At 40.8% G+C, this 24,687-nt stretch overlaps 1 protein-coding gene across 5 annotated transcripts in view; it reads right to left on the reverse strand.

Annotated features, from left to right (window-relative positions):
- Positions 1–18,946, reverse strand: part of MTRF1 (mitochondrial translation release factor 1) — a 50,349-nt gene extending 31,403 nt beyond the window's left edge. Inside the window, exons 1-5 of one of the 5 annotated variants that reach the window (XR_009346879.1) lie at positions 18,609–18,946; positions 15,901–16,323; positions 11,043–11,134; positions 9,540–9,621; positions 9,232–9,339 (exon numbers count right to left, since the gene is read on the reverse strand). Coding sequence is in view for 4 of the 5 variants with exons in the window: in XM_059143967.1 (XP_058999950.1) it covers positions 9,232–9,339; positions 9,540–9,621; positions 11,043–11,134; positions 15,901–16,315 (697 nt within the window). In the remaining variant the exon portion in view is untranslated. Of the gene's footprint in view, positions 1–9,231; positions 9,340–9,539; positions 9,622–11,042; positions 11,135–15,900; positions 16,345–18,608 lie in introns of all 5 variants that reach the window. The other 4 variants (XM_059143967.1, XM_059143970.1, XM_059143969.1 and 1 more) reach the window with 4 other exon arrangements.
- Between the last annotated feature and the right edge of the window lie 5,741 nt (positions 18,947–24,687).

Genomic DNA, 24,687 nt, shown 5'->3' on the forward strand with positions numbered 1-24,687 from the left:
TATATATTTCTAATATAAATTATATATTATAAATATTATAAAATAACTCTTTTATTATAAAATACAGACATAAAAAAATCACATGAATCAAATGGTTTAGTGACCACAAGATCAAGAAAAAGAACTTTGTCAGTCACCCAAAAGCTCTCTCATGTGTCCCTTCCCAGTTACAATCCCTTCCTTTCTCACAAGTAACTATGAACCTGACTTATTCCTGCTACAATTTTATTACCTAAATGTGCTACAGTCTAGTCTTGTCCATTTAAAAAAGTTTCACGTCCTCTTTAAATTTATTTATTTATTTTTGTGTAGTAATCTCTATATCCAGTGTGGGGCTCTAACTTATGACCTCAATATCAAGAGTCAACCAGGTGCCCCCTAGTCTGATGCCTTTTAAAGCTCTTCATCTATACATGTTCATCACCTACTTCTTTTGTTCTTTCCAACTTATCTCCTGAGGAACCTGGACGTTGACCTGTAAAATTTCCCACAGAATGCATTTGCCCACTGCATACTCTTGGTACAATTAATTCACCTATCTTCCGCCCTCTGTTCTGGCTACAATTTGGCAGATGGATCCAGAGACCGGATCAGACACCAGCTTGAGCTCCTTGGCAGGACTACAGGAGGCACATAATGACTGTTTTCTTTCTTTTTATGGTCTTGGCAGCCTTTGATGTTTAATGTATCATGGGTTATAAAATAGTGATAGTCTAATTCTGTAGTTTGTCAGGTTTTAGTAGCTAAAATACATTGATAAAGGACATTTCCCCTTGTCTACTGGTTGATTACCCTGTGCTAGAGTTATACAAGAAAGGCAGGATAAATGCTTGATTTTGTTCCTTTACCCATTTTACCAGTATCTGTGTTTTGCAATATGAGTTAGGATTAATCATCTGCAGATGACTATTTTTAAAATATCATTATGAATTCAAGGATCTGAACACATCTAGCATGCTTAAACCAATTGCAATTATTATGATTAAAGTTCAACGTATCCATCTTTGGCCTGCAGGAGCCTCTTCAAGTTAATTTCTGAGTTCTTTTTGATACACCTCTTATTACGGTATTATTCCAGGATTATCCTGAACTATTCTTGCCCCAGACCAGAAATCAGTGATCTCCCCAAGAAGTCTTGGTTCCTTTCAGAAATAATACTTATTTCTTTTTCTTTTTTTTGCCTCTTCCCCGGCTCATGTGCTCTCTTTCTTTAATTTTTCTTGAAGAAAAAAAATTTGAGATCACTTAGCTCGGAATTCCTCTCATATAATGAAACCTACTGCACAGGCAGGTATCATCTGGCCTTCAAGTAACCTTGTAGGACCTGGGGCTCATGGAATCAGCACAAAAATGTTGATATTCTGGTTACTGTTTCTGTGAGTAATAAACCATCCTCCACCTCTGACCCATGAAAGTGTGGCATGCTAACTTGTTAGCTTGCAAGTGGGGTAAAATCTCAGACCATTTGGAGTTCTTGACTACTGATATTTCCAGAGTAAATTCAAGATGACAGCCTCTTCTCTATCACTCTGTCTTCTATACCAAGAATCTGGTTCTCAACGATAGAGAAGATACTACAATTAGAATATCTCCTAACTACTCATCTACTTTATTCCGCAGTACACATACAACAGTCTCAGAGTAACAATGCAAGTTCTGCCACAACACGATTACTAAAAACATTACAACTTTTTTGAATATGCTCTTTGTGTTCTTCCCCCATTTTTCAAATGGGTGTACTCAATACTGTCAGATCTTACAGTGGTTATATAGTGTATTCTTCCCTGCTTCTCCTCAAATAGACCTAGGTCTTTTTTTTTTTTTTTAAGATTTTGTTTGTTCATTAGAGAGAGAGAGAGCACCTAAGCATGGGTGGAAGGGTGAGGCAGAAGGAAAAGAAACTCCCTGCTGAGCAAGGAGCCCAATGTGGGATTTAATCGCAGGACCCCGGGATCATGACCTGAGCCAAAGTCAGACACTTAACTGCCTAAGCCACCCATGCACCCATACAGACTTAGTTCTACAGGTAGCCACATATTTGATGCTCACCCCATCCCTATGCCAAAACTTCATATTTTAGCTGTCTAAAGTCCTGTTTTCTAACAGATTCCTCAGAAAGGGACCATGGGGAAAGTGTTTCTTGAGTTCTTGCATATTGTTAAGTTTGTACCCTTATACTTGTAAGTTAGTTTCGTTGCTTATAAAATCCTTAACTCAAATTTCCTTAACTATGCCACTACTGCTGCTGCCACGTTCCTAATATGCTTCTAATGAAGACTCAGTGCTACAACATCAGATTTAACCCACTCAGTTTCTAAAGTCAGCATGATGGGGCACCAGGATGGCTCAGACAGTTGGGTGTCTGACTCTTGGTTTCTACTCAGGTTATGATCTCATGGATCATGAGCTCTGGCCCTGAGCTCAGCGGGGAGTCTGCTTCTCTCTCTCTCTCTCCCTGCCCCGCCTCTCACTCACATACACTTGTTCTCTCTCCCTCTCAATAAATCCATCTTTGAGGAAAAAAAAAATAAAGTCAGCATGATGGATAAAAATTAGGCATAGTTTTTTTTTTTTTTTTAAAGATTTTTTATTTTATTTATTTGACAGATAGACATCACAAGTAGGTAGAAAGGCAGGCAGAGAGAGACGAGGAAGCAGGCTCCCTGCCAAGCAGAGAGCCCGATGCGGGACTCGATCCCAGGACCCTGAGATCATGACCTGAGCCGAAGGCAGCAGCTTAACCCGCTGAGCCACCCAGGCGCCCAAAATTAGGCATAGTTTTAAATTACTGTACAAAATGCCAAAGGAAGGTACCTTATCAGAGACTGACCTGTCTCTTAGTAAGTCCCACACAGCGGTGCCTGGGTGGCTCAGTTGGTTAAGCATCTGCCTTCAGCTCAGGTCAAGTTCCCAGCGTCCTGGGATCGAGCCCCATGCCAGGATCCCTGCTCAGTAGAGCCTTATTCTCCCTCTATCTCTACACCTCCCCCCATCCCCGCTTGTGCTTTCTCCCTCTCTGTCAAATAATAAAATCTTAAAAAAAAAGTAAGTCCAAAATAGCCAGTCCTCCAGCGGTAAAACAGGTTAATGTTTATCTTTTTGAACACCAGATAAAGAAGATGACAAGCATTTAGGGGTCAGGTGATAGGAAAAATGTAATGTTTACCATTCACACTCAGTATAGTCAAGATGGTCAATTCTGAAAAATACCTCAACACTGAGACAGAGTGAGGCCACAACAATAAAAATTTTCCACCTCGAAATCATTCTGTATTTTTTTTTTTTTTTAAGATTTTATTTAGGGGCACCTGAGTGGCTCAGTGGGCAAAAACCCGTCTTCAGCTCAGGTCATGATCCCAGGGTCCCGGGATTGAGACCCGCATCAGGCTCTCTGCTGAGCAGGAAGCTTGCTTCCCCCTCTCTTTCTCTGCCTGCCTCTCTGCCTACTTGTGATCTCTGCCTGTCAAATAAATAAATAAAATCTTAAAAAAAAAAAAAAGATTTTAAAAATTTATCTATTTGACACAGAGAGATAGATCACAAGTAGGCAGAGAGGCAGGTAGACAGAGAGGGGGAAGCAGGCTCCCCACTGAGCAGGGAGCCCGATACAGGGCTCGATCCCAGGACCCTGGGACCATGAGACCATGACCTGAGCCAAAAGCAGAGGCCCAATCCACTGAACCACCCAGGCACCCCTCATTCTGTACTTTTAAAATTATTCCCCTCACCTCCTTTACCTACTTCATGTCCAGGGCACATATTTAAATTTATATGACCTGAAAGGAGAGGGCTGCTTTACTGTACAGATCACCAGAGCCAATCTTGGGTCGCCTAGGTTCAAATTTAAGCTCTTCCTCCTAGTTGTGTGTCCTCAGGCAAGTTACTTCATTTGTTCATGCCTCAGTTTCCTTTTCTGTAAATGGTAATTACAGTTCGCATAACAGTACTGCACACCTGAATGAGAGGCCATTCATACTGCAGATCACGTGAGTCGTACTTAAAGTCCTGTGTAAGCATATGACACAGCCTGAACTCAACCTCCCTCCCTCGAAGGGGCTGTTGTGAGGAATAACTGAGATAAACACTCGCAGCATACGTAGCAGTGTTGATATTTACCGTCAGTAAGTTTCAGTAGTGACTGGAACTGTATCATTGGCTCTCCTGGACCAGTTCAAGACAATGTGGGAGAGAATGACAATCAAGATCCCTGTAAATGGAAATTATGATGTAGGGCAGGAAAGTTGATAGACCTCTGAGGTAGAGGACAGCGAGGTGCACTGCTGGCCTTGCCGGCTCAGAGAAAACCGCCTTTGGTGGTCCTCATGGATGGGTATGGAGGAAAAAAGCATTTGTCAGATCAACAGCTGCACACCGGGTGCCAGGAGGTATGAATAGCTCAAGCAATAAAACCACATCTGGTACAGCAGCTGTAATGAGAATCACCGGTTGGCTGAGCTAATAGTAACCCACTGTCATTCACTGAGCTCCATCTACTGTCTTTCTAGGCCAAAGAAACAAGCTGAATGGGGATGTGGCAGGAATCACTAACTTTGCATTTTCCAAGTCCCTGATGGTGGCATTTATCTCTGCAACCTCTCTGGAAAGGCAATGTTGCTTCTGGTTTACTATTTTCCCAGGTAGAGGCAGTTCTAGTGGCTTCTACTTGGCCTTTACCACCATTAACAGTTCTCCTTCCACAGGTCAGGAAAGAAGATGGGAATTCTGCTAGCTGCTCAGTGTATCTGCCAATTATGTACCCAGAACTGGGAAAAACACCACAGGATGGGTTTGGGAGCCTGCTGGGCCCACTGAGAGCAGGACCTGAGCTAAAAGTCTATTCATCACGTGACTCTACAAGCTCCTTCTCTAATTGATGGCCATAGAGATGCTCTGGGTTTCCCGGAATTAGCATCAGTTCAGAGCCAGTGTCCAGTAGTCCCCGCAAAGTCTGGTTATTTCCATTTCTCTAAGGCATAGTTACCCTGGGAAAAGGTGACAGACCCCTTTTGGGAGGAGGCTGGGAAAAGGGTCAACAGCATAAATACTTGGCAATATATGGGGGTCCTTCCTCAAGGGGACCCCACCCCCTCTTTATTCAAGGGGTTTGGGCCTAACCACTGGCTCAAGTCTGAGAACTGACTGAGGGGCCATGGCTTATTTTTATGATTAAAGTTACATTTTTGTTCACTTGATCTAAAACTTTTCTGCTCATACAGGTAAGTGAGAATGTACTAGTCTTCCTACCTCTTTTACTTCTAGGGGCACCACAATCAACTAGCAAATGCCTCAGGCTGCAAAAGTCAGACAACTCCGATTGCTGCCTTGGTTCTGCCATCCGTGACAGTAACTACACTCATCTGGCCTTTGGCTGTGGACTGCTACCCTTGATCCCTGCCACCCTAAAATCCAATGACTTCCAGTACACTTAGGTTTCCCAGTTTAGTTACCAGAGCTCCTACTGTTGAGTCTGTCCCATAGAGAAGAGCCATCACAGAGCCCTTCAAGGATGCCAGGGTTCCCCTTACAAATTTATTTCTCACACTCATGGTAAGAAGTACGTCTTCTGGACACATAGAACTAACCATCATGTTACCTGAAGTACCTTTCCCTGAATTTAACTAGCAAGCAGAAGATAACAAAATGCAATTATAAACATCAATCTGTTGGGAGGGAAGAGATACCAGAGCATTTCATAGAATCCCTTTAACTTGGAAGAGATTTCAATTTGTCAGATGCCAGGTACACAGAATAACAAAGCGTCAGACCTACGTTACATACCCAGAGCTATCGCCCTCCCCTGCTGCCACAAAAACCATCCTGTAATCATTTAGCTTGGACTATTCATGGAATACTTGAATACTGTCCCTATCTGTACCTCCAACCGCAAAACTACAAGGCTCTAAGTCACCTGATGCGTGAATTTTTGCCTGAAAGTATGTTTCTTTTCAACCTTAGCTTTTAGTGCTGTATGAATCTGAGTTCTTCTCCATTTCAATTAAACATTAAAATATATACACCTATTATTTAGTAAGCATATTTTATAAGATAGGTGTTTTTCACCTCTTCTCTATGTTAGACCTTCTATTCACATATTTTTCTTCTCCTGATTACAAATAGATCAATTTTTATATATTATTTTCTACTTTTAATGAGTAGAGGTTTACTCCCTATCTTTCTTTCTTTATTTATCAGAGAGAGAGAGAGAAAGCATAAGCACAAATACGGGGAGCAACAGGTGGAAGGAGAAGCAGGCTCCCCGATGAGCAGGGACCAGATACGGGACTCAATCCCAGGACCCAGGGATCATGTCCTGAGCTCAGGGCGTGAGCCAAAGGCAGATGCTAAACTGACCCAGCCATCCAGGTGTCCCTCCTAGTCTTTAGAGTAAAATATTTAAAGTTTCCCTTCTTTAAAAAAAATAGTCCTTTAAATTTTTTTTTTTATTAAAAAAGGTTTTTTTAATTTTTTAAGTAGACTCCATGCCCAGTTTGTATAGCCCAATGCAGGGCCTGAACTCCCAACCCTGAGATCAAGACCTGAGCTGAGACTGAGAATCGGATGCTCAACCAACCCAGCCATCTGGTGTGTCTCCTGCTCTTTTCACTTCTTAAAGTGCCTTTATTTTATTTTGCCACTAGGCCAGTCTATCTAAAAGAAAGGTTTCCCAACCACTGTCTAGGGATTGTTCAGGCTGCTCTGCATCCCTGGAACCAGAAACTCTTCCTGTTATTACTGAGCTCATCCTTCATTCTTAAAAGCTGGATTCAAAATATCTGAGAGAGGTCACTGCTGACATTTGCCACCATTCTCTCTTTCATAATGCTGTACTTCTAAAGACTTTTTTTTTTTTTTAAGTAAGCTCCACACCCAAAGTGGGGCTCAAACCTACAACCCCAAGATGAAGAGACACATTCTCCACCAGCTGGGCCATCCAGATGTCCCAAAATGCTGCTGTTCCTGAAAGCTTCCTGAAAGTTGAAACTCTCTCATCTCTAGCTTCCATAATATTATACCTTACTCATCCTTTTCCTGCTTATCTCACTCCTCTCTTTCTTTTGCCAAGAGTCAATCTTTCTCAATGTGGCCATCACATGTAGGTAATTACATGTAGGTAACCTACAATGTAGGTTTTGGCGCCCTGAATATTCCTTCTCCCTAGCCTCTCCCTCACATAATCTCTCAGTGTCAGATACCATCTTTGGGTAAGGGCTACTGAATCTCTCTCCTTCATTCTGTTCTCTCACCAAAGCTCTGCTGACACAACTTCAGCCTTTACTGGATATTTCTAAATGGGTGTTCACAATAACCACAGAGTTAGTCATTCAAAAACAACTTATCATTTTTTCTTCCCGTATGGGCTCTCTCTCCAACTTGAAAGAATATCACAGTCTTTCTGGCTAGAAAGATCAGGATCCCCATGGCTCATCTTGTTTGCGTTAGAACAGACTACTAGGATGTAGTGTGGTACTGGATCTGACAAATCTAAGTTCAATCTCGGGACTGCCATTACGTACTGTGTGGTCTTGGATCAGTCACTTATTCTCTAAACCCAGCTCCTCATTTGTAAAATGGGACTGATAGTACCTATCTCATAGGGCCGTGAGGATCAGATCACCTACACTGTATGCAGGACACAGGAGCAAGCGCGGGCCCGTCTTTCGTCTGCTCTTCCTGTGAAGGTCTGCCAAGGTCTATGCCAGGTCTAAGTCTTAGTCACACCTGGATTGCTCTAGCAACCGCTCTGCACTTCGCCTTAAATCGAACCTCTTGGTCCATCCCGCACAATGCTATCTAATAATCTCCCTAAGATATGTATTTACCAAATCATGTGCCTTTTTAAAAAATTAATTAATTTATTTATTTGAGAGAGAGCAAGGGAGCAGGGCGTAGGAAAGCAGAGGGAGAGTCTGAAGCGAACTCCACACTGAGCACAGAGCTGGACATGGAGCTCCAGCTCACAACCCGGAGGTCATGATCTGAGCTGAAACCAAGAGCTGGAGGCTTAATGGACGGCAGCAACCAGGTGCCCCCAGATCATACGCTTACTGATAAAATCTTCAATAGGTCGTTACTCTCTAACAATCAAAGCCTGTTCTGCTTTTAAGGCTGTTCAAACTATACCCCCTGGAACTCATTTCCTATGTCTTCCCATCACATACTCTCGTTTCTCTTCTGATCATATGTATCTTTCACCTTTTACTATGTCTTCCTGTCACAGATATGCTCTGGGTAGACTGGCTTCCTAACATTGCCCTATACACACCAAGATCTCTCCCACCACCATGTGGTTGCTCTGGTTTTTTCTTCCCTCTTCTCTCAATTCCCTCTCCTTGACCAGTGACCGTATTTAAAACCTGTACCAAGGGATGCCTGGGTGGCTCGATTGGTTAAGCATCTGCCTTTGGCTCAGGTTGTAATCTCAGGGTCCGGGGATCAAGTCCTACATCAGGCTCTCTGCTCAGTGGGGAGCCTGCTTCTTCCTCTCCCTCTGCCTGCTGCTCCCCCTGCAGGGGGACTAATAAAATAAAACCTGTACCAAGCACAACTTACTTATTCTAGATAGTAGCTTTCATTTTTCTCTATTGTTTAACTTACTTTAATCCCCTTTCCCTACTTTATTATTGGGTTTCAATGTATAAGCAAGAAGAAACAAACTTTCATATGGCTTAAAAGAATAAGGAACAGGGACCCCTGGGTGGCTCAGTGGGTTAAGCCGCTGCCTTCGGCTCAGGTCATGATTCCAGGGTCCTGGGATCGAGTCCCACATCGGGTTCTCTGCTCAGCAGGGGGCCTGCTTCCCTTCCTCTCTCTCTGCCTGCCTCTCTGCCTACTTGTGATTTCTCTCTGTCAAATAAATAAATAAAATCTTTAAAAAAAAAAAAAAAAAAGAATAAGGAACAAAGATACTATCAGATGTTCTGATTTAACATAACTGAGTATTTAGAAGTTTAAGGACTTCAGGTGCGTAGGTGACTCACTTTAGTGTCCTACTCTTGGTTTCAGCTCATATCATGATACCAAGTTCCTGGGATTGCGTCCCACATTGGGCTGCCTGCTCAGCGGGGAGTTTGCTTCTCCCTCTGCCCGCCCCCAACTCATGTGTGCTCTCTCTCTTGCAAAAACAGATAAATAGAATCTTTTAAAAAAAATAGGACAACATAGTTCTAATCAAGATCAGAGATAAAATAATTCTCAGCATCATCTATGGGCTAAACCCTCAAATATTCCTACCATAATCAGCTGGTGTATAATTCAGGAGTTCAAATTTCCAGTTTTTATAGCTTGAATAATTCTGGTACATATCAAATATTTCCCGAGTAAACTGTTGGCAGATATCACCTAAAAAAATACAAAAAATATTCAGTCAGCACAGATTGTTTTAAAGAAAGCCCTTCTTAGGTACAGGCCCCCTGGGAAATAAGGAGTAATTGCTTCCACAGTGAAACATAACTACTGGACTGTTAAAGTTATACAGTATCAAACCAAGGTAAAATTTAAGTGTTTTTTTAGATCATTTAAGATAAAATTATTTAACTGACCTCCAGTAGTTCTTCCAGATGTCACCTCTAAAATAACATCATTTTTGTCATATTTCTCCTTTGGCACCAGACTTTGGAAAAGCTGAAAAAGGAAAAAAAGATCAGCATTTGTATGTATATTTTCCATGATTATACTATTGCTTGATTTTAGACAAAAGACCTCCAAACATTAAAAAAAAAGTCAGTGATTAACAAAATTATATAGTATCCCAATGAGATCTAGTCATTAAATGCTACAATAAGTAGACTGCATTAGAACTAAAATAAGTGATCAATTCATGCTAACAATGGAGTTACTTGTCAGGGTATTCTCCACAATGCTATCAGATTATCTTAATTTTCTAAAATGCCCAAGTTTAGATCAAAGTCCAGAGCGTTCCATTCAATTTTTTTCAGATTTTGCCTCTTATTAGCTCTAAACAGCAGCTTCTTTCATCTAATGACGATGTGAAGCTTTGAAAAGTCTTCACTTAGAGAAAATGAGGCCTCTTCACATATGACTGCGTATTTTCTCCTGCCACAGATGACAGTTGGCCCCAGGTCGTGCCCTCTGTTCTCAGTAGAGCTGTTCTGCTTAAAGAATATATTGAGGACTCCCAGGATAAGGCTGAAATGGTTTCCGAGTTGTGACAAAAAAACAAGGGGCTTCCTAATAAAGTAACTAGCTTCCTTCTAAAGAAGAAAAGGGAGGCAATTTTATTTTTTATTTATTAGTGAAACGTTTTTCAAATCAAACTACCTACCGGCCATGACTCTCCCTACTGCCAATTTTTGAAATACTCTATCTCTGTTAGAAATGGTAATCTGTGAGAGGGAATATCAGACCAAGAGCGACAGTCTTTCTGCCTTTGACTTGCTGGTTATATCAGTGATAACAGTAACTGATACCTCTACCTCATTCCTCTCAACGAGCCCCTGTATGGAGTCCCAGAGTAGGGGGCCCGAAGGCAGGACAAGGGCAAACAGGACAGAAGGGAAGAAACTACAGATGCTATACAGCCCTGTGGTTTTCACTGCCTTTTAGACAAATCATCCATTGAACTACAAGGAGCTAAAGACTTGGTATGAACCAACTGTGTCTGTACCTTTGGATTCACTCCACTCTATACAGAAAGCAATTTTCGATCCTTAATTAACACAATCACTATGTACCACTCCCCTTTTCTAAGGCTTAAAAACTAAATTCTTCCTCTTGTTAGGTGATTCTTTAGGTGAACTAAATTTCTTTACCAGCATCTGCCGCCTTGACTGGCAAGTTAACAGCTTTGGAACATAATTCCTCGTGGAGGTGAGGGGGGAGATGATGTTTTATTTTCTGTCATCCCAGTCGGTTCAACCTCATTCTGTAGCAAATTACAGTACTAAACCCAGCTAACTCATTCACCATTAACAAAGGTTTAATAAACTGGTGTTTGGAAAGGACTTTGAACACCAAAGTATAGCCTCGTAAAACAGTATTCTTTTATAGTAACACGATTGAGCAGTTTACCTCCTAAAACATACCTCACTGTATAACACATGGATTTTTTGAGCGATAGTTTCCCTCTCTTCCAATGCAAGTTCTTGTAACTGCTTTTCATCTTGTTTATTTAGACCTACAAACCATCAACAAAAATTATGTTTTTAAATACAGGAAAACTCTTATATAGCTAGCTAATTTCTGTTTATAAATTTTATTTCAGTTGTGAAGGAGGGATTATACAAAAGGTCAGAATAGTTGGAGAATATTAAATTAATAAGTACTTGTGAAGCATGTCTAAAAAAACTCAGTGTGTAAGGAAGTATGTATGATCATTGCCCAAAAGTTTATGATTTGAATATCTAAAACTAATTACAGAAATCAATGATTAATAAAACAAGTCTGAAAAAGGACTGGTTAATTAAATATAGACCCAAATAAGGTAAGTTTTGGAGTAAACTGGAGTGACCACATCTTGTCTTAAAGGTAGCAGCCATTACTCAGCACACCGTGGTGTAATCCGGGAGGGCTGAAGCCTCCATTTTCTTCCCCTCAAAGTCAGAAATAAGAACTCTTAGAATTTTGAAATCTCTTGAAATATTTATACCTAGTGAACACTTTTTAAAAGCACCATGTAAGTCAAATGAAACAACTCTGTAACCTCTGTTTTATGGAAACAATTGTCCTTTTCACATCATTTCAAGAGAGAAAGTTAAAATCCTGGAACTCCCAACAAAAAAGCTAACAATGAGAGATAATAGATCTTACGACCTTTGACTCCATTGCTCTGGATACCTAGACTTCATTTGTTAGTGGTGATGCTTGCCAGCTGATGTAGAAATGTTTGATTCTTAATAGCAAAGAAGAAAACAGAAATAAAAAGTCCTAATTATAAAACAGGGAAGGCTCCTGAAACTTCTTCCCTGGTCATGGAAGTCATTAACACCTGGTGGGACTCTATTCCTCATTCATACCTTCAACATCTAACACTTATTATGCACCAGATACTCTGCTAGTTGTTGGAGACATAGGGATGAATAAAATGTGGTTCCAGGCCTTAAGTCACTCAGTCTGGTGGGAAATAGGACATGTACACATGAGTACAGTATGGGATAGGACAGTGCCATGGAGGCACAAAGGAGGGGGTCTAACCCAGACCTTAGCACTTGAGGAAGGCTTCCTGGATAGATGTCCTCTGAACTAAATTCTAATTACAGATCATCTGTTGCAGAATTGTAATATCACTCGTGGCCCCATATCATGTACTTATGCCACAAATGGACACTAGGCAGACATTACTCCATATAGGTACCTACTGTGTCAAAGATATCAGAAAAACCTGATATGCAGTCACATAAAATTATTTTTGTGGCCTCTTATTATTTTCTGATGTCTGAAATCTAACCTAATTCAGTTTCATTATATCAAGAAAGATTTGAGAGTCTATTATATCCTATGTTCAGTGTTGCAGGAAATATAAAAATGAGTAAGACACAGGCTCTGTCTTTGAGAAACAGATAATGAGGGAAGTGGCAGAAATTAAGACAATTACATAAAGGTTCAAAATTCAAAACAGAAAAAGATAACATTTTTGTTTTACAGAGGGGACTGAAGCCAAAGTATGACTTCCAAGCCATACTTTATAAGTGAAATGAATTTTAACAAGGTAAAATTGGTGGGTAACGATTTGTTAAAGACAGAAATGGGATGATGTGTATATTCAGGGAACAGCAAGTTATCTATTTTTCTTGAAAGGTTTGCATATGCAAAGAGAATTAATACATTATACAGAGAGGCTGGTGTCAGTTTTCAGAAACTCCTTTTTTTTTAATATATTTTTTTTATTTATGAGAGAGAGAGAGAGAGACAGCACAAGTGGGGTTTGGAGAGGAGCACCAGGGAGAGAGCGAACCAGACTCCATCCCAGGACCCCGGGATCATGACCTGATCTGAAGGCAGATGCTTAACTGACTAAGCCACCCAGGGGCCTTTCTGCAAAGGCTCTTAAATACCAAATCGAGAAATTTATATTTATAGGCAACGGGAGCTACTGAAAATTTTGAGCAGGGGAGTAATCTGATTAAGGTTGTCCTTGGACTGGGAAAGCCTGGAAGTGGCACAAAAAGTTAGGAATGTATCATAATTATCCAGGATGAGCTATAATAAAGATATAGGGGCACCTGGGTGGCTCAGTGGGTTAAGCCGCTGCCTTCGGCTCAGGTCATGATCTCAGGGTCCTGGGATCGAGTCCAGCATCGGGCTCCCTGCTCAGCAGGGAGCCTGCTTCCCTCTCTCTCTCTCTGCCTGCCTCTGTCTACTGTGATCTCTCTCTGTCAAATAAATAAATAAAATCTTTTTAAAAAAAGATATAAATTAGCAGAAAGAATAGAAGGGAACTCATGAAGGGTACACTACAGAGGCAGAGGCAGACTCTATTGGAACTGGACTCATGCAGTGCATAAGACAGCCTGTGGAATCTCACTAAGTCCAAATCCTTGTTCCTTGCCTGATTGGCTGAGTGACTTCTGACATTTTAAGCTCTCAGTTTCTTCATCTATAAAATGGGGACATTAATAATAATTCCTATCTCATAAATTATTGTAAATACTCAAATGAGATAATATTTTAAATACTTAGCTTAGTGTCTGGCACATGGTAGGACAGTAAATGTCACTTTTATCACTGTTATTACAGAATAGCAGGACTTTAGACCTAGGAGAGACTTCGGAAACAATCCAATCCAATCTCAATAATACTGGTGATACAATGTATACACCACTGTATAATGGTGATACAATCAAGGCTGAAAGAGATTATGTCAATTTAATTTAAAAACATTTAGTAAACTCCTATTATATGCAAAGAACCTTCCCCAAACTAATGGATTACAAATTTGAGTGGCATAATGCAAAGAGAAAAAAAAAAAAAATCCTCATAAACATAGTGAGAGACTCATGGTACCACGAAGAGATGGCAGAAAATCCAGGACTTCACAGTTATAACTGTGACTGGCCTTGACATCGTTTAACATCTCTAACACTTAATGGAACAGGATGGAGCACAGAAGTTTAGAAACTAAGTGCCTGTAGTACTATCTGGATAAATGCTGAATCCCAGCTTAGTCCACTGTGCCTTTCTCTCAACTTCAGTACATTTTGATAATTTTTGTATGAGAAAAAATGTTAAGGTAATAAGCAATATTAAGAATACCAAAGGGGCACCTGGGTGGCTCAGTGGGTTAACGCCTCTGCCTTTGGCTCAAGTCAGGGTCCTGGGATCGAGTCCCACATCAGGCTCTCTGCTCCGCGGGGAGCCTGCTTCCTCCTCTCTCTCTGCCTGCCTCTCTGCCTACTTGTGATCTCTGTCTGTCAAATAAATAAATAAATAATCTTAAAAAAAAAATACCAAAACTAAAAATAAACATCTCTCACATAGATCAAAAAATTAAAGGTAAAGTTAAAAAATTGAACTCTCAGAAGAAAACACAGATGTACTCTTTGTAACCTTGGGTTACACAACAATTTCTTAGCTATGACACCAAAACCACGAGCAACAAGAGAAAAAAAGATAAATTTGACATCATCAAAATTTAAAAATTGTGCCACTTAGGGGTGCCTGGGTGGCTCAGTCAGTTAAGTGTCTGCCTTCGGCTCGGGTCATGATCCCAGGGTCCTAGGACAGAGCCCTGCATCGGGCTCCCTGCTTGGCAGGAAGTCTTGCCTCTCCCCCTCCCACTCCCTCTGCTTGTGTTCCCTCTCTCTGTGTCAAATAAATGGACAGGATCTTTAAAAAAAAAAAAAATATATGCTGCTTCAAAAGATAACCCATAGAATTGAAGAAAAGTTTTGCATATCATATATCTGATAAGGAATTTGTGGCTATAATATAAAGAAGTCTCACAATTCAATAACAGGACAAATAACTCATTTTAAAAATGAACAAAGGATCTGAACAGTCATTTATCCAAAGATGAGATACAAAAGGCCAACAGGCATATGAGAAGATGTTCAACATCATTAATCAGGGAAATGCAAATCAAAGCCACAATCAGGTATCATTATACCCACTAGGATGGCTAGAATCAAAAAAGTGTGGGGTAAAAATAGTGGAGCCACTTTGGAAAACAGTCTGATAACTTCTCAAAAGGTTGAATGCAGAGTTATGATAGGCAATTGTAGCGCCACTGTTCATTACAACCCACAAGTGGAAACAACTCAATATCCAGTAAGTGATGAATGGATAAATAAAAATAAAAATAAAATAAAATAGAATAAAAATAAAAATAAAATGTGGTAGATCCATACAATGGAATGCAGTTCCACAATAAAAAGACATTAAGTACAAATACATACTACAACATAGATGAAACTTGAAAATATTATGCTAAATGAAAGAAGCCAATCACAAATGACATATTATATGACTCCACTTACAATACAATGCCTGAAATAAGGAAATCTAGAAAATAGATCAGCTCTTGCCTCGGGTTGGCAGGGAAGGGGGAATTGGGACAAGTGGCCACAAGGTGTAGGGTTCTTTCTGGGATGATGAAATAATACTTGGACCCTACATGCCCTTTGCTGGGGTGGGAACTGCATTTTTGTGTCTCTGCTACATACGCAGGACCGTGCTCAGGAAAGTCCTGCTCAATAAATTAAAGCTTCTGTAAAGGTTAATATTCAGTCGCCCAGACCCTAAAAACTTCTTGGCAAGCACCATGAGGAGCTCAGTCTCCTAATAGTTGATTTTCAGTAGCCAAAATACATCAAACACACTGAGTAGAATTCTGTCTTCTCCAAGTACAGAGTGCAGCCATTCTAGCCTTTTTAAAAGACTGTGTTCAATAAAGGTTTAACCTATAAAATCAATCACATTGTTTACACACACATATTTTTTACCTACTTTTACACATTGAATCTAATTCTTCAATTGCTTGCTCAGCCTCCTGAATTTCTCGGTAAATGGCTGTAAGTGGCGCCAACTCAGCATGCCTTCGATTCAGGGACTTCCGGTCCCCTTCATTCACAGACACACGCTGCAAACAGTCGTCAAGCGTCCTGTACTCCTCGTTCAGGTCCTCCATATATTTCTGTAGTCCTTTATGCTTCCACAGCATCTTGGACTGATGACAGTATCTCCTGGGACAATTCTTATTTAACAGAAGGTGGAGAATGGGATTCCTGCTTTGTCTAAAAATCCACAGCCTTGTATCAAGATGGATCTGCATAAACTGATAAGATTGGGAATGGAGGTGGTACTGGTGGGGACCATTAAGAGATGAATGTCTAAAAAGCCAAGCACACAGGTGACGATTCATCTCAGCATCTGAAATATAATAAACACAATCTGAAAAAAAAAAATCAGCTCTACAAATACGAAAACTGGAAGGAGGCTCAAGAAATCTTGTTCAGTTTATGGGCACAGCCAGCTCTAAACACAATCTGAAAATTCAAGTAACCAATAAAAGGAAAATAATTCTTTGTACCTCTGAGTATAACATATTAAAATAAATGAAGATAACACAGTTTTCTATTCACTCAATGTATATAATTAACGATGGCAAATGAGTAGGAGCATAATTAATAAATACATCAACAGGCTGGGTTAAATGAGCTACTTTCTAGGAGGTATCCAGGATCTGGAATTAAGGATGTGAACAAGCACTTGAGAGGTATGAAATAATCGTGCAAGTTTTAGGTGGTTCACATATACATAGATTTCTAAAGCTCGAAGGAAATATTAACTGTTTTCTTGTCTAATTCTTTAATTTTAAGTATCCAGATGTCCAAGGAAATCAAGTAACTTAATCATGATTATTTACTTAGCCAGACAGAGGCAGAGTTTAGACTAGAATGCGGTCTGCCTGTTCAGAGCTCAGTGTTTTCCATTTTCAATTCTGCAGTCCGGTGCTTCCCTTTCAGCTAAGATCCTCAAGGAGGAAAACTTCAGATATTAACCGATAAAGAAAGTAGGTCTGGTTAAGAGGGGACAGTGGCAATATTTGTATTAAGTGAAAAAAGCAGAATGGAAAACAATATAACCTAATCTTAATTGGGTTTTCAAAATTTTCTATGATATATGATATACAAGGAAAGTAAGTAAACAATATTTTGGGGGGGGGGGGGACCTAAAAAAGAAACATACCAAAATGTTAAAAAGATGATCTCTAGTTGTGGATAACTTTTGCTTGCTTTCTGTTTTTTCTATGTTTTAGCGTTTTTAATTTTTCTACTCACACAGCATGCATTACTGTCACAATCAGGAAAAAATAGTTACTTTAAAAAATGACAACTTAGGGCGCCTGGGTGGCTCAGTGGGTTGAGCCGCTGCCTTCGGCTCGGGTCATGATCTCAGAGTCCTGGGATTGAGTCCCGCATCGGGCTCTCTGCTCAGCAGGGAGCCTGCTTCTCTCTCTCTCTCTCTCTCTCTCTGCCTGCCTCTCTATCTACTTGTGATTTCTCTCTGTCAAATAAATAAATAAAATCTTTAAAAAAAAAATGACAACTTAGGGACGCCTGGATGGCTCAGTTGGTTAAGAGGCTGCCTTCAGCTCAGGTCATGATCCCAGCGTCCTGGGATTGAGTCCCACATCTGGCTCCTTGCTCCGCAGGGAGCCTGCTTCTCCCTCTTCCATTCTGTCTGCCTGTGCGCTCGCTCGCTCTGTCTGTTTCTGACGAATAAATAAATAAAATCTTAAAAAAAAAATTACAACTTAGGTGAAACCGGCTGTGTACACTAATTTCCTGCTCTTCACCTCTCTAACAGACATAATCAAAAGCTAACAAAAGCAGCTTTATTAAGAAAGGGGGGGATGATAAAGTATTTTAGTAAAAACACTTGACTCCTGAAATTCTGAGGTTCCAAGTTGAAGTGAGGGTCAAAATTTTATGATAATCAACCTTTATTGTCTCCAGTGTTCCTACAATGCTAGGAGGTGCATTCATGTAGCAACTCATTTGATCATTCTAAATCAGCTAACTTGAATATCATAATGTCCTAGAAACTAAAATATTCAGTGTGGTCTCCCAAACATTCAGATTTTGCAGGATTCTGCTAATGAACTTTAATATCTGAAGCACATTTGGAAAAAGACTGTGGAAGAATGCGCCAATGCCCAGCAGCCACACGTTACTGTCCTTCAGAAGTTCCCGCGTCTTTACATCTAGTCTCAAGCCGATCAGAGAAGTGTGTCCATCAGAAAAAAATGGACAAAAGGATGACAAATTTATGTTACAATACTTTTAGCTAAAAAGTCCACCCTCGAAACAGCAGAATGAGTAACTCTTAAGGTCTTGAACCTCAATGTTCTGAGAGAACACACCCCCCTCCCCTTAAACCAAGACGTTTACTCGCTAGGGTTCCCTAAACCTGAGCACGGCCCGTCCCTCCATCACCCACCCCAGGAGCAGCATTACTCGAGTACTCTAGTAACAATTCTCAGGTCGGCAGGTCAGAAGGGACACTGTTCTTACACGCCAGAACAACACGTGTAAGCCACACTTTGTCACTCAGTATAAGGAGTGATCCTATCGAGACAACATGGGGGGGAAAGGAGGTGGAAAAAATACTTTTGGGGATCAAAAAAAGAGGAAAAAAATAATTGTGAGTACCTAAGAAAAAGAAGGAAGGACGACAGCTTTCCTTTCTGAAGCCGGAACCTTCTGGGACCTGCTACATTTCAGCCCGACACACACTGACTCCCTTTCACATCCGGGTCACTCCTTCCGGGTTAACGCTTGCTCTCAGCTTCTCTTAAACAGGCGTCCTTGGGCGTGCGTAACAGCGAACAGGGGAAACCCGAGAGAAAAAATGACAAATCGAGAAAGAAAAATAAATAAAAAGACAAGGCAATAAAGGAAATCCCAAGAGATGACTACGGGCGGTACTCATCCGGAGCCGGAGCCCAGGGCGCGGGTTCCCACTAGCTAGGTAGGGTGGGCGGTAGCGGAAAGTAGAAGGAACTACAAGTTCCGGGAGCTCCTCCCCGGGAATCCTGGGAGTTGTATTTTGTGCACAGGCTGGCCGCCAAGCTCTGGGACAAAAGCGGACTTCTGGTTTCACAGAGGCAAACACAGGAGAGAGAGCTCTATGATTCTGATGAGGAGATCAAGATTTACAATATATTAATAGGAAATTACAAGAATTTTTTAAAAAGATTTCTTATTTATTTATTGACAGGCAGAGATCACAAGTAGGCAGAGAGGCAGGCAGAGAGAGAGAGGAAGAAGCAGGCTCCCTGCTGAGCAGAGAGCCTGATGCAGGGCGCGATCCCAGGACCCTGAGGTCATGATCTGAGCCGAAGGCAGAGACCCCAACCCACTGACCCACCCAGGCGCCCCTACAAGAATTTTTTATATGTAGAAGTTATATAACGGTGTCACTAAAGCAGTGGAGTTTCTTTCTTTCTTTTTTTTTTTTTTTAATTTTTGTTTTGTTTTTAAAGCAGTGGTTCTTTGATTTTTATTTATTTATTTTTTGAGGACTCCCTTTTCATCATCCCCAGATTTAGGGATTCTACGTGGTTTGTTGTTGTTGTTATTTTCTTTTTCGTTTTCTATTTTTACTCTTTATGGGATTCTGCACGTTAGTAGTTGTACTTTCAGCTTCCACGGTTCGAGAAAATACCTAATAACTAAAGGAGGATATAAACTTATATTTCTAAAAATCGTAACAGGATCCAAAAGATAGGAGACTATATATATTCACAAATTAACGGCTTTATAGGTGTTGCATGCATATATTGAATGTAGGGGCTCAAACTAGGTTCATAGGTTGTAAACTACTGATTAAATAATTATAAAAATCCAACTAATAAACAGTTCCAGGAAAATGCAAACATACTGCCTTACTTTGAATACCACAAGTCACATCACTGCCGTGTCTCAATATTTCTTCATCAAAAGCCAAGGCAAACATCATCCCATATAACTGACTTCACAGGATGTTTTGTTGGGTTGGGACTGCATATAAAAGGAACAATTAACTCCCAATGTAAATACCTAACATTACCCTACTTCAGGGTATTTACTTTTACCTAGTATATATTAAATCCTATATCAAATGGTTTAAACCTATTAATTACTTTAATCCTTACTACAACGACCCTAAAATACCCATTTTGCAGAAGAGAAAACTGAGGCACAGAGAGCTTAAGTAACTTGTCCAGGTAAAAGAACTGGTAAGTAATAGAACTGAGATTCAATCAAGGCAGTCTGTGCTAATGTTCTGTGGCTCCTAAGCTCTGTACTCCCTCTCTCCTGCCCCTCCCACAAAAAAAAAAAAAAAAAAAAAAAAGAAGAAGAAAGAAAGAAAGAAAAAAGAAAAGAAATAAAGAAAACATTCCATTGTTCATTCAACAATGAGCACCAGTTACATGCTACTCACTGTGCTCTGGACATGAGAATTTAGCAATGAAAAGAAAAGACACAAACATTTGCTCACAGTAAGGAACAAATTCCAAAGGATCCATAAAAATCATTCTCCTGAATTATCCAATGAAATCATTTAATTCTTTATTTTTATTTGTGTATGCAGATATATAACTTAAGTAATATAGTATATAAAGCTTTATTCTCCTTTAAAAATAACCTTACTGCTATGGACTGAATTGTGTGCCCCCCCCCCAATTTAAGATGTTGAAGGTAACCCCCAGTGTGACTGCACAGGGGACAGGGTTAAATGAGTCATAAAGGTGAAGAAGACCTGATCTGGTGATACTTGTGCCCTTATAAGAGATATCAGAGAGCTTGTGAGTGCAAGCTCTCTCTTCTCTCTTTTTCTCCAAGACAGGCCCCAGGGTGAAACCTACCTTGCTGACACCTTGATCTTGGACTTCCCAGTCCTCCAGCCTCCCAAAGTGTTATTTTATTATGGCAGCCCAAGCACCTAACATTTATGTAAATGTTACATGTATGTAAAAATTTATGGGGATATACATGAAACTTTATGATATACATGAAACTTCACATATTTTATGTATTTTATTTCTCAATTAAAAAAAAAAAAGTCCCTAAAGGGATGTCTGCCTGCCTGGGTGACTCAGTTGGTTAAGGGTCTGCCTTTGGCTCGGGTGGTGATCCCGGTGTCCTGGGATTGAGTCCTGTGCTGGGCTCCTTGCTCAGGAGGCAGCCTGCTTCTTCCTCTGCCTGCTGGTTTCCCTGTTTGTGCTCTCTCTGACAAATAAATAAAATCTTTAAAAAAAAAATCCCTAAAGACATTTATGCTTGGTACTATAAATACTCCTTCATCCTCCATGCCTTTTAAAAAAGAATATAATATGGTATACCTATATTTATGAATATGCAATGATGTCCACAATTCATCATTAAATGAAAGACATTGTTTAAAAAACAACAACACAGCAAACAAACAAAAAAATAAGAAGGGAGGCAGTGGGGGTGGGGGTACAAAACAAAAACAAAAACAAAAACCAACAACAACTCAGCAAACTGAGTTCCATTTAGAAACATGTGATGCATGGGACACCTGGGTGGCTGAGTTGGCAAAGCATCTGATTCTTGTTCTCAGTCTAGGTCTTGACCTCAGGGTCATGAGTTGAAGCCTCATACTGGGCTCCATGCTGGGTGTGGAGACTATATAAAGACAAAAACAAAAACAAATATATGCGAAGCATATATATTTAAAAGTCCAGTGGAATTACAGGTAATCCTTATTTTCTTCTTTGTAGTAGTCTGGATTTCCTAAAGTTTCATGATGAGTATTATTGTAAATAAGACAGTTATAAAAGGAAAAAATGTATTTTATTTATTTATTTGAGAGAGAGAGCGAGAGAGCACAAGGGGAGTGGAGGGAGGGGAGAAGGAGAAAGACAAGCAAACTCCCCACTGGGCATGAGCCCAACACAGGGCTTCATCTCACTGACCCTGAGATCATGACCTGAGCCAAAATCAAGAGTCAGATGCTCAAAGGACTGAGCCACCCAGGCACCCCCAAAAGGACATTCTTTAATGTTTGTTTGAAAAAGCCTTATGTGGGACGCCTAGGTAGCTCAGTGGGTTAAAGCCTCTGCCTTCAGCTCAGGTCATGATCCCAGGGTCCTGGGATCGAGCCCTGCATTGGGCTCTCTGCTCAGCAGGGACCCTACCTTCCCCTCTCTCTCTGCCTGCCTCTCTGCCTACTTGTGTTCTCTGTCTGTAAAATAAATAAATAAAATCTTTAAAAAAAAAAAAAAAGCCTTATGTGAGTTTTTACCATTGAATCATTTTATGAAGCTAACTTCTACTTCCAAAGAGTCTGATACATTACAGGAAACATTCTTCTAGAGGTGGTAATAAAAAGGTTGATTCCGTGAAAGTTACAACATTCGATCAAATTAGCGCCAAGAGCTTCTCTGTCTGAGATACTTCTCACAATAAAGTTGATCTCATAAACCTTTCTATTATGAAAGTATGCATAATGGGCACCGACAGTTGGGTATTCCTTGAGAAGCGAAATGACCTGGGTCCCTTTCCTCTGCCTTGGAGCTAACAACAAAATACTTGCAGCTGTTTTTCAGATTCATTTACAGCAAACTTAGCCCAAAGTCCAAAGTGGGTGGAGAATGGGGACTTTGACTTCGCTTCTTCTCAGCGACTTCCAGATCGCTTCAAAGAGGCTGAGGATACCCTTGTGTCCTTGTGCTCATGACCTGAAGGCTGACTTGCATCCTGCTGCGGGGATTCCCCATCAGAAAGCGCCCACTTAGGGCTTACCCTGAGAGAAGCAGAGCATGGCTCAGGTCATGATCTCACAGTCCTGGGATCGAGCCCCGCATTGGGCTCTCTGCTCAGCAGGGAGCCTGCTTCTCTGCCTACTTGTGATCTTTGTGACCTTTCTCTGCCTACTTGTGATCTTTGTCTGTCTTCCTCAGCCCTGGACGCTCTTCAGGGAGCTAGCTGCACCCGGGTGGCTGGAGAGATTGTTCCAGGCTACGTTGAAACCTTCGGTCTCACCCGGGAAACTTTCGGAGGCACTGAAACCAGCATGAAACCCAGGATGCAAGCCGTAAAACAGGATGGGGCAGAGCGCCCCGTGCAATGCACCTTGGCTTTCGGTTCACCGGAGTTTAGGGTCTTGGTCACATCCTGAGGCATCCCGCAGTGTGAAGGCTGGCGGCCACTTGGGATTCCAATCAGCTATATTTTATCACAGGAAAACGTGGAACTAGGAATTTGACAATTTAATACAAAATTCAAGCCCTCGCTAAGGTGGAAAAGAAACAGCAAAACAAAGATGATTCTACTTGTATTCTTTTTTTTTTTTTAAGATTTTATTTATTCATTTGACAGAGATCACAAGTAGGCAGAGAGGCAGGCAAAGAGAGAGGAGGAAGCAGGCTCCCTGCTGAGCAGAGAGTTCGATATGGGGCTCGATCCCAGGACCCTGAGATCATAACCTGAGCCGAAGGCAGAGGCTTAACCCACTGAGCCACTCAGGCACCCCCCTGTTTTTTTCTTTTAAGATTTTATTTATTCATTGAACAGACAGAGATCACAAGTAGGCAAAAAGGCAGGCAGAGAGAGGGGGAAGCAGATTCTACTTGTATTCTTGTAAAGTATTTCCCCTGAGAGAAGCAGAGTAGGAAGTATGAATAGGCAGCGTTTGTTCTTTTCATATATTCATACCGGTTCTCAAATTTTTCTTAGCTTGGGAGAGGGGGTAATAAAAATGCAAAAAATGCGCCACCTGCTGGCATTACGGAAACTAGAGCACTCATTATTTTCAGAGAGAGTGTGAGAGAAGTCAACTTACTTTTTTAATCTGAGGATTTTAAAGGGGCGGGGGTGGGGGGATAGCGGTGGAGGGTGGGAAGTTGGGGTACCAGGTGGTGAGTATTATAGAGGGCACGGATTGCATGGAGCACTGGGTGTGGTGCAAAAATAATGAATACTGTTATGCTGAAAATAGATAAAAAATAAATTTAAAAAATATATTATGCCAAAATTTAAAAAAAAGAGAGAGAAAAAGAAAAAAAGCAAAGGCAGGTCAAAGACAAACTGATCCTGAAAACTTTTATTCGACCCCAACTGGTCATAGCCTAGGCTGAAGTCAGCTTTGACAAGCTCTCCTATTTCATCTCTTCCATAGATCATCCTAAATTTCAGGCTAAATATTTTTCTTTGATTATTTACTTTGGTTTCAAACTGCATATTTTCAGATCTTTGTTTCAGTAAATTTTATCTTCCCATCTTTTGCTCCTGACAGTAGTATGCGAACAGCCTTTATAAGCATCAAACTATTTTTTTTTTAATTTTTATTTGTTTGAGAAAGAGAGCAGGTGAGGGAGAGGGAATAAGAGTTGGGGTGGGGGGTGGAGAGACTCCCTGCTAAGCAGAGAGCCTGAAGTGGGGCTCAATCCCAAAACTCCAGGATCATGACGTGAGCAGAAGGCAGACACTTTACCGACTCAGCCACCCAGGTGCCCCAAAAATCTTTTCCAACTTAGATCCAAAGTGATGTGCATGGAGGAAATCTATATATGGTGTGTGTATAGGTAGATATATATCTTTCCTTTTTTTAAAAGATTTTATTTATTTATTTGACAGACAGAGATCACAAGTAGGCAGAAAGGGAGGCAGAGATAGAGAGGAGGAAGCAGGCTCCCCGCTGAGCTGAGCAGAGAGCCAGATGCAGGGCTCGATCCCAGAACTCTGAGATCATGACCTGAGCCAAAGGCAGAGGCTTAACCCA

Source organism: Mustela lutreola, chromosome 13 (genome assembly GCF_030435805.1).
Source record: "Mustela lutreola isolate mMusLut2 chromosome 13, mMusLut2.pri, whole genome shotgun sequence".
Classification (NCBI taxonomy): Eukaryota; Metazoa; Chordata; class Mammalia; order Carnivora; family Mustelidae; genus Mustela; species Mustela lutreola.